This window comes from Anopheles nili, chromosome 3, assembly GCF_943737925.1.
Source record: "Anopheles nili chromosome 3, idAnoNiliSN_F5_01, whole genome shotgun sequence".
NCBI lineage: Eukaryota > Metazoa > Arthropoda > Insecta > Diptera > Culicidae > Anopheles > Anopheles nili.
In genome coordinates, this window is record NC_071292.1 from 24334606 (window position 1) to 24344574 (window position 9969).

At 46.9% G+C, this 9969-nt stretch overlaps 1 protein-coding gene across 1 annotated transcript in view; it reads right to left on the reverse strand.

Moving 5' to 3' along the window:
- Positions 1-9737, reverse strand: part of LOC128725138 (dedicator of cytokinesis protein 11) — a 70563-nt gene extending 60826 nt beyond the window's left edge. Inside the window, exon 1 of the mRNA XM_053818859.1 lies at positions 9639-9737. Coding sequence (XP_053674834.1) covers positions 9639-9737 — 99 coding nt within the window. The remainder of the gene's footprint in view (positions 1-9638) is intronic.
- Positions 9738-9969: the final 232 nt, after the last annotated feature.

The window sequence follows — 9969 nt, forward strand, 5'->3', positions numbered from 1 at the left end:
GGCGTCCAGAGGAATGTGTGATAACAAGCGGCTGCGAAGAGATCACTTTCAGCCGGTGTGTCAACTTTTCTATCACCAGTAACTTGACTCGCAGCCAACTTGGCTGACGTGGTCAGTATGGCCGGTGTCAGCCGCTCCTTGGGGACAACTTTCAACTACGGATGATTGATCAATTCCGTTTTCAATCATGCAAGTTTTGTGTTATTTTCCTATCTGCTCCGTAAACGTTCGTTTTGGTTTGTAATTACCATCGTTTGGAGCGCATAGAAAACAAATTGGACTGAAGAAAATCAATATCCAAATAATAATTTGTCATTTCTATTGCTAACCGAATCTATTTCGTCTGAAGGCTTCGTTGAATGGGGTTTCTTTTCCACCGCGAGATAAATGAAACTCAATACATTCACCTTTGGCTCGTTAACGACATTCAAGATAGCCGGCTTCATCATCCGCGATGTGCAACGCTGATCAAGTGCATCGGGAGAAGCCAAGATGACGGAGACTGCCTGATCGCCCAGCTGCTGATAGGGTGGTTGGGTAAACATTTGCATATAAGAAAGCTGATTTACCAACGAAGCATGACGATAACCAGGGCAGCCAAGCCGATTGTCTTGAACGCCAATCTCCTCCGCCAAGTAGGAAGTCGTCAATATGTGATCGGTTGTTTGACATTGTCTTAATTGATGACTGGGCAAGCCGTAGCGCGCACATAAGCCGAGAAGCCCATTTTCCCTTTCATCCCATGTATTTACATTACATATTTTATGCCGCTTCGGTTGTAGGAAATTCCATAGTTTATTTACTTTTTCTCACCACTCACAGGGCGCTCCCTTGGGCGCGTCTGTCATTTAATTCCATGTGGGTCGGCTACTGTAGGGATTAGGCGTGATAAGACTAAAAAAAAATACATACATCAATCAAAGCGATTATACCTTGGCCGGTTGCTTTTTAAGGTGCCGCAATGTGGGAAAGTGCATGCGCATGCATATAATAAGCGCATTACGGAGTTAATCAGTAACTTTGAGTGGGACAGTGTCCCGGGAATTGAAGAAAAGATCGTTGCAGTAGGAATCATCTAGTTTGTTAGCATCGAAACAGATTGATCCAACGAAATAAGTTCAAATTGTTTGCTGTAGATTGTATTGAAACGAAATTATATTTAACTATTTTTTTATGAGAACAAGTTTTACTATACCCCAAATCTACTTTACTACCGGAATAGATATTTGTTCTCAAGTTTTAATTTGTTTATTATGTCTAGTCTTCGGTATACCATGAAAAAAGACTATAACGCGTTTTATTCCTTCCGGCTTCCGATAACCATTCCAATGCACTTACGATAAACTTGCGCATTATTCATTGTTGCACAGATCAGGAATTGGGCATATAAATTTCAGAATAGTCATAGAGCCACTGCTACCGTAAAAATTAAATAAAACTCCTGTCAATTCGATATTTGCGCTCGACCCTTCTACCTGGCTACCGGTTTCTAGCGAAAGGACCCCAAAACATACATCGGTGAATGTTCATTCATTGCGGGCACGTTTTCGCTGACAATAGCGATCGTTAAAAAAGGCTTAAAACGCTGATTAGACGTCCCGCTGCTTGTTATGTAAATCCAAAGCCCTGTCCGGCTACAACCCATCCGAGCCGCGGGTCATCATGGTTTCTGTTCGTTAGATGACCGCATGCCTGAGGAGGGAATCGATTTTTTGTGTTATTATTCAAACAATTTCCAACACTCTGGTACCTTCTAAAATTATTCTCGGCGATCGACACCAAGACAACCTCCGTTCACCGAAGGATACAAGCTGAATTCCCACTCGCCGATGACGTGATCGCCGACCTCGGCAACCTGTCACAGAAACCGGCTTCAGTGACCCAAGCAAGAGCCAAAGAGGAAAGTTAGAATGAAACAGCAACCATGCAGTAGGGGGTGCTCTTGATCAACACTATCAACAACCAGAGCCAATTGAGTAGGGAATTATGTTTGCCAATGTCATCATTCGAGATCGCCTTCTTAACCCTCTTCTTTCAACGATGGGCTTCAAATCGTTGTTTCGTTTGTTTAGCGTTTGCACGAAAACCGAGATCGTGGACTTTAATCTTCAATCGAAGACAGCTGTCTTGATGGCGATCGAAGAGACAGGACCCCGTTTGTCATAAACCGGTGCCAAAAGCGCGATCTGCTAGAAATGTTTATGTTTCAGCTCATTTACGAGCAACGACAGCAAGGAGACAGCAACCCGTAAACCATTTCAACGCCCGATCGCAGCTCATTTTGTTCTCGATTGTACGTGCTCCCCGAAAAACAAAACAAAAAGTACAGTAAACAAATTTCCCTCAAATCTCAAAACATGACAAATGGAAGACAGCAGCTTCGGTGCCGCAATTTACGAGTGAAAATAAAAATTTCGACAAGCTCCACATGCTGATCGTAACAACGGCGCGAATCACCCTGTGGCGTGTTCATGTGCGCGTGTGGTTATTCGTGTTTCGCTTCTAAACAGCGGCATCCGCGATGTCCAAGGCATGTGAAGATCGAAACTCGTTTTTGGAGGGAATCCAGTTTGCCAAAAGCAATGAGATCATCCGCGGGGCGAAGCACCGATAGACGCTAAAAACAAACAACGGTGGAAGAATAAAAAAACCTACCCACCACGTTCCCACGAACACATGGACGGTGCAGCCGACGCGATCGCGATAGATCCTCGCGTGTGCGTGCTGCCGATGAGCGAGGAAATCCGTGATACACCACACACGTACCGATCACCGATCTCTGGGTGATCGCGGGCACTCCTCCTTTGACCCTTAGTGAGGCATTCAACGAGAGCGTTTGCTCCCCCACGATCGCTTACCCTAGAGGATGCTTGTTCCCCACATTAACAAGTGTTGACCTCGTGTCACTTGACTCCCCACACCCCCGTTACCTCGGGAGGCCAACCCATGCACCCGGTGATACGATCCGGTCTGAGTGGCGTACGCTGAAAAGCGCCCGAAATTCGGACAGGCATTCTTCATCCTGAGTGGAATGAACTCGCCACTCAGCCCAACAGCAGCTTGGTTTGAATTTCAGTGTGCTCTTAAGGTGTCGCCTCACTTGCCAGCCTGATCACAAGCCTGATCTTGCTAACAGGAAATGTAATGTAGCTTCCGTGCCAACGAGCCACAACATCTATCACCATCGTTGGATCGTTGCTTTGGCGAACTGGATCGTAGGATTCGCCCGTTTCCCTCACGGTAACAACGAGTTTTCATAAACAGCGTTCCGTTTCAATTACCTATTTCAAATCGACCTCCACCAAACCAACACCGCGTGGAAGGTACGCGTGATCATGAACCAAACAACTGCCTATTTATAGACAACCGAGACCACACTGCGCCATTGCCAAACGCGGTGCGTTGTTTGGCGTTTTTTTTCTTCTCTCTTCATTTTTCCTCTCCATGATCACTCCCAAACGAGCCGTAAACGAACGATGCCGTGTCGGCACCTTTCGCGATCATGAGGACGCTTTAGTCGTCCGGTGGATGAACGTTGGAATTGGTGTCGATGGGCAGCAGCAACATCGACAATGCCCCGGCTTGCCTACGGGTGGGTTAATTCAGGAGAAGTTTTGCTGTAATCCACCACCGGTTGGTGAAACAACCGGAAAGGGTCTAGGGACTCTCGGGTCGTGGAACCGACGATGGGCAGGCGTGTGCGCCCATATGGAAATAATCAAAAAAACCCGTATCGCATCGGTGACTGTTACGAAGGGGAAAGCGTTGTTCGTGTAAGGAATGTCGGCCCCCCGGCGGCACTTGGTCCGTCCTTTTCCGCGGTGAAATCCCGTGATAAGAGCTCGAATCCGTTCAAGCGTTCGAGTCATCAAAAATCAATTAAGACAAGTGTGGAAAATGAAGGCACCCATGGCTGTTGTGTAGGTTAATTGTTCGCTGGTAAACGGTCGAACACGAAACACTGCAACCCCTGTGGCACGGGTGGGCATAAATTTCCATCAGCTCGCCGTTGAAGATAGGCATTTGTGAATGGATGCACGATTGGAGAAAAACTATGATATTTATCAATAACTTGGAGGAAAAATGGAATGTTATGGCACAGAGAATGGGATACAAAAAAAAGAATGGTGAGCTGAGAAAGTATTTTATAAAACGAATCTGCCAAATCACTGGTTACTTTCGGTTTTTCCTTCGACAAATTGTGTCAATTTATATGCATCTTTCTGCAATCCTAAGCTATGCAAATGGTTTCGAAAAAAAAACGAAGTATATCAAAAAAAGAGAAAAAAAAGTACTATACGAAACAAATGTATGTTATGTAAGCCCATTTACATTTATTTAAGCTTATTAGCTTAGCTTTTCATAAGCTATGCAAAAAATCGATAATGTGCCCTAAAACCTACCCGGGTTTTTGCGACTTAAACATAAAAGCAGCGAGTAGTTTTAACGGAAACAGAACAAAAATGTGATGATCCGCAAGGGTCGGCTGGAAACTGGAATTAACTAAAATTGTCTTCCCACGCCCAGTTCGGTCTGTTTACATAATGCACAGCTGCGTATGAGCGGGAAAATATTAGCACAAAGCTGTAGCGCTGCGAACCTACGAGAAATAAGTATCTTTCCTTGGAAAGTTAAACTTCCTCCATTGGGAAAGAACGTTCACTGTACGACGATGGGGAGCGTTCAATTGGCCAGTTTTCACTTTCATGCGCAATATGGAAATTATCGCCATTTATTCCAGCTTCCGGCAGATGGAAGCACTACAGTAGAATCTATTTCCAACCAAGAAATCAATAATTCTTAGAACCCAAACGCCCGGATTGGTCTAGCACTCTTTAATCAGTGAAGTGGAGAAGAAGCCATCACTTGAGTCGATCTTTTGCCTTCGAGAACGATTCCTAGAAGAGTGTTGTTTGTTTTAAACAATGCACATGCATTTAAGTAAGTGAGCGATTGCACAGCATTTTGTTTCGGACAGCGCATCCATTTTTGTGCTCATGCCCTTCTATGGATCATTCGTTCGTCCCGACCGCCGGGTATGGTATATAAAGAGGTTGGACATTTAATTGCTGACTGGAATGAAGCGATGTTGAGAGCTCTCCACACCCCAACTTTGCTGCGGAGGCTGCCTGCGGTAGAACGTTCTCTGGCCGGTTGTTTGTAATTAACGCGCCGAGTGCACATTCATGGACATGACCTCGGAATCGGACGCTTCTGGGGGTGAACGGCAGTTCTCGAGGGTGGGCTGGACGTGCTCCCTTCAACGGCCCCACAGTGCGCTAATGGCGTTGATGGATCGTTTCCTTTTTTCATTTGTCAGACACGGCATTTTTGGGGTTATTTTGGGCAGGGTGTGTATTAGAATTCAGCAAAACGCGCACCAAAAACGCATCGGACAATGAATGTTTAAACCAACATCTAACTTAGATAAACGGCACTATAGAATGATGAACTAAGCGTAGCACCAACGATCTTGCAACCTATGCTAAAGACAATTATGAAAACCATACAAAATTTGCCACAAAAATTTCAAAATTTGAAAAAGATTTTCTTGGTGAAAATTGCATATATAAATCTGGATGAAAATTCTTTTCCCAGCTAGACATCCTTCCCGTAATGGCTTCACCCTATCGAATGTTTGCACAATCCATAGCGCCCCTTTCATACTATCGTACATCCCGCAAAGAGTATCGATTTTCAGATAAATTTCCCTCCCATCGCCAGAGCACCCGTCCGACCGGGTGGCTTTCAAGCCATCGATCGTCTTGATTGCATATTTATTTGCCGCAAATTGAATGGAATAACTTTTCCCCTTTTGCCTTGAATCGAAAGGAACGTTTTTCCTCCCGCGTTCGCGTGATGCGCCCGTTCCTAACGTTTGTTTTCTATCAAGCAAAAAAGCTGTAAGGCAAATAAAGTATGGGTGGGCAACGTGAAACTTTAACTTCCCAAATCGGGTCACCGACTCTTCCTTCCGTAACCGGGCAGACGGAAAAACTCTCTCCCTCGTTTCCCTGCTTATCAGCGATCAATAAACCGAGTCCACAATAGGGACACTTGGGACTCCCCGTTCGTGCGAGCAATGAGCCGTATTCTCTGTTCTGCTCACCTTGCGGGAAAGCGCAAAGTTCATTGCACGCGAAACCAGCTCGTCCTCGTGACGCACGCCCGCCAAAAGGGTCACAGAAGCCTCGGGAAACCGGATGCCCCCGTGAGCGCATCGTATTACGTAAGCCTGGCGGAAGGCGACGGCAAAGGATTGGTGACAGAAAAAAAAAGAAGAACAAAATAGCATCCTTTCGGGTCGGGGGTTTGTTTGAGGGCGCAAAATGGGCCGGCCGTACGGCAGCTTCCGGTGGGCGAATGAAGTGAACCCGATCCGGTTGGTGACCCAATTCATTGCTCTCCAACGCCAACCCGGAACGGGTTCTTTCGCTCCTTCTCTCTCTCTCTCCCTCGCTCACTCTGAGCGAACATTGGAGAATTATGTGCCAGAGAGCAGTGTTGGGGGGGGTGTTGGAAAATTACGCAAAATTATCCCGAACGAGTTCCCACCCCAGACGGCCGCCAGACGGAACGCGCCATGTTCTGCGGCACTCACCAGCATGCGGTTGTATGGGTGCAGTTTGGTTCGGTGTTTTTCCTTTCTTTCTTGAGCCGAAGGAGAATGAACCAACACGAAGCTCTCTGCGCGGTAGGAAAATGACGAAATCGAACGTGGAAAACCCACGCAGCATCCGTCGCTCTAGGTTACACGACAGAAAACACGCCACGAAATTCCTCACGCCCTTATTTGCTTGACAAAAACACACACACACCTGACGATTCACGTGTGCGATTTTGCAAAACGTTCGTCAAAAAGATAAACAATCCGGAGTGTAGAAAGTACGACCAAAACAGACGGCGCGAGGAAGAAAAAAAAAGGGAGGATAATAAAACTGGTACGCGATCATCATCTTCCTCACGCGTCGTTTTTGGGGGAACGCGATCGTGGCCCTAGCATGCGAGAGGATGCGCACACGGCAAGGTGGGTCTGTAAACAGAAATACCGCTCGAATCGGGAACGAGAAAATAAAACGAAAATAAACGCACGATCGTGTGTGAAATAAAAGCCACCGCGGAGAAAATCCACACCCGGGGGGGCGATCAACCTTGTGGTGTTGGGGTCTTTTCTCGCGTAAACAACACACGGCTTGTTGCTGAGTATCGATGTCAGTTCGTTCTAGCTACCGTTCTAGTCTAACGCGATCCAATGGCACGATGAAAATGCCTTTTAACCGTAGCCCCTTGCGAGGAGTGGTTGGTAGAAAAAAAGAACACACCATACACCTTTAAAGCCGTTCTAGGTGAAGGTTACGCCGCTCCATTGCAAGGTGTCGAATTAATCTTCCTGAGTGCTTTCGTGCTAATTTTAAAGTAATCAATGAAGGAGTTTAGGACAAATATATGACGCGATCAAACCGCTATCCACAGCTACCTATCATAACGTGTGAATCATCGTTAGCTTTGCGATTACCACTTCGAAAGTGTTTCGGCGGCTTTTGTTCGATTGAACCATAATAACCATCGAGCGTTTCGGCATTACAGCTCCCTTACACAACCAGCGATCGCAAGCAAGGCGTTGCTAAACCCTAACTTGGCCGGTGGTGGTCCCAATTTGGCCAAGCCGATACGCTTATGCCTTAATTGAGGCCTACGCAAACGCAAAACAAAAGTCACCAGTCTGTCTAGCGCGTCTAAAGCGATTTCGCGAGTGACATAATTTTGACGTCATTTTTGGAGAAACTTACTGAGGTGTTTTACTTGCTGCTGGTAAAGATATCACGTTCAAAAGTCCAACCTGGAGCGTTCCGAATGCTCGGTACGATCAAACATGCGTGACCTTACCGCCTGATGGTGAATATTAAAATCTCCGCTCGCAGGGAAACGCGATGACGTGTGTTAAATACCCTACCGACTCGCCTGGAGTATCGATCCAGACCGAAATGAAAAGCGTAAAAACATTAAAAATAAAAAGAGAGTCCGGAGTCATGCAACCCACCACAATGGAGGGTATTAATTTATTCCAACGGTGCCCCCGTGCCGCGTATTTAATAGAAATCGAATAATCCCACGATTATGACAAAAGCTCGGACGCATTAATTCGCAAAATTTTTCGATTACGAAGCAGGAAATCGCAGGAACCACCGTGTTGCATACCCACAAGCACATTCCGAGCTGTGTCTCTCGTTCTTCGCCAACACGCTGACTGTTATTTGCGAAGCTGCTTATCCGCGCACCCCAATTACGGAAGGGAACCGAGGGTTTTGCAAACATAAAACTCCACACCAACGGCATAAAACAATCATCCTGCGTGAAGGGCGGTAGCGCACGCGGAAAGATTATGCTGCGTTACTCAGCATCGAACGAGGAACAGTTTCGCAGCTGCAAAACACGTGCTGTATCTTAATTTTTCTCTCTCATGTAGCGTTTTTTTTTGCTGCTCATCCATCGCACCACTCACTCCCGCTGTGCGCCACCACCAGCAGTCGGTGATGAGTCATCGACTCGTCCGCTTACGGAGGAAAATTGCGCAAACAACGCCACCACGATGATGATAACGCGAATGAAAATGAACGCGAGACTGAAGCGTGGTGCGGTGGAGGTGCATGGTTTTATTTCGCGCACCCATTTGGGGTGGGCCTTTTTTTAGGGGTGGATTGTTTTTAAGGGTGGATTGTTTGACGGGCGGCGTATATGCTAGCGCACGAACATTAAAAATTGCTCCCCACGGAACGCACCCATTTCACAAGGGTCGAAATGTACACCGCGAGAATAAACACATACCTTTGCGAGTGGTCTAATCAATAAGGCTATATTTATCGAAGGAGAAAAATAAACTCTGACATACATTTTGCGAGCTTCGATTGATTCTGCACTAGTTTTTCCTCGCCTCTTTTCCATATGTTTCGTTCCTTTTAACAACATCACGCCCGCGGGCAGACATTTAACAACCGAGTCCGGATACTCGGAAGAAACAATCATCAAAGTAAACTAGTTTACTTCCACGTTTTTGCCTCCGTTCGCATGGCAACCGTCGAAATTCGCGCACCAACAACCGGCAGAAAAGAAAAACAGCCGTCCATTACAATATCGAAACCGCGCGCTAGAACGCGTGGAAATCATCTTTTTCCCAGCTCGTCTGCATCGCAACCGCTTTTCCCCGCGATGGTACTGCTACACGTACTGCCCCGTTTGTGCGGTACGCGTACGTTTAGTTTGAAATCACGCAAGCGTGAAGCGCGAACGCAAAGTATCTCTCCGTGTGCGCGTTCGCACACGTTCATCACCGTTCGATTCGGACAAACCCCCAAAAAAAAACCGACCCGTATTGGGGCCCTTTCGAGTGCACACACTCCCTCATTCTTCCACACCCCAAATTCTACCGGCTCCCGGTACACTTGAAGCGCGCGAAAATGCCCCTCTACTCTGGTGGGGTTGCTGATATGTGTTCGTCTCGTAATGGAGGCTCGGGCGGATGGAAAAAGGCCTGGGAGTGTTTCCCAGCGAAAGTACCATCCGGCTGAACGGGATATGTGGATTGCGGAGGGCGGGGAGCGGTTGGATTTAAATTAAAATAAACAAAATTAAATACATACAAGTGAAGTGGATTCACGTACAACTTGTGAGATGTTTTCCCTCAGCTGCGCCGCCATGCCGGGCTTGTTAAGCCCCCGGGTGAACTTCCGCTCGGTCATTGTTGCGGCCGTTGGATAACGCGCCTGCTGTTGGCCTCCCGAGGGCGTGTGTTTGTGCCCCTTTTTGGTGGGTGTAACGTTTGCTCGCGTTTATTCTTCTCCTTTTTTTTTTGCTCGCGCACACAAACACACCGCGCCGGCTTTAATCGATTCTGCGTGCGTGCTTTCGCGCTTCCTTCCGGGCGCACACCAAATAGGGAGTATTTACAAGCGAATTCCACACGAGATCCTC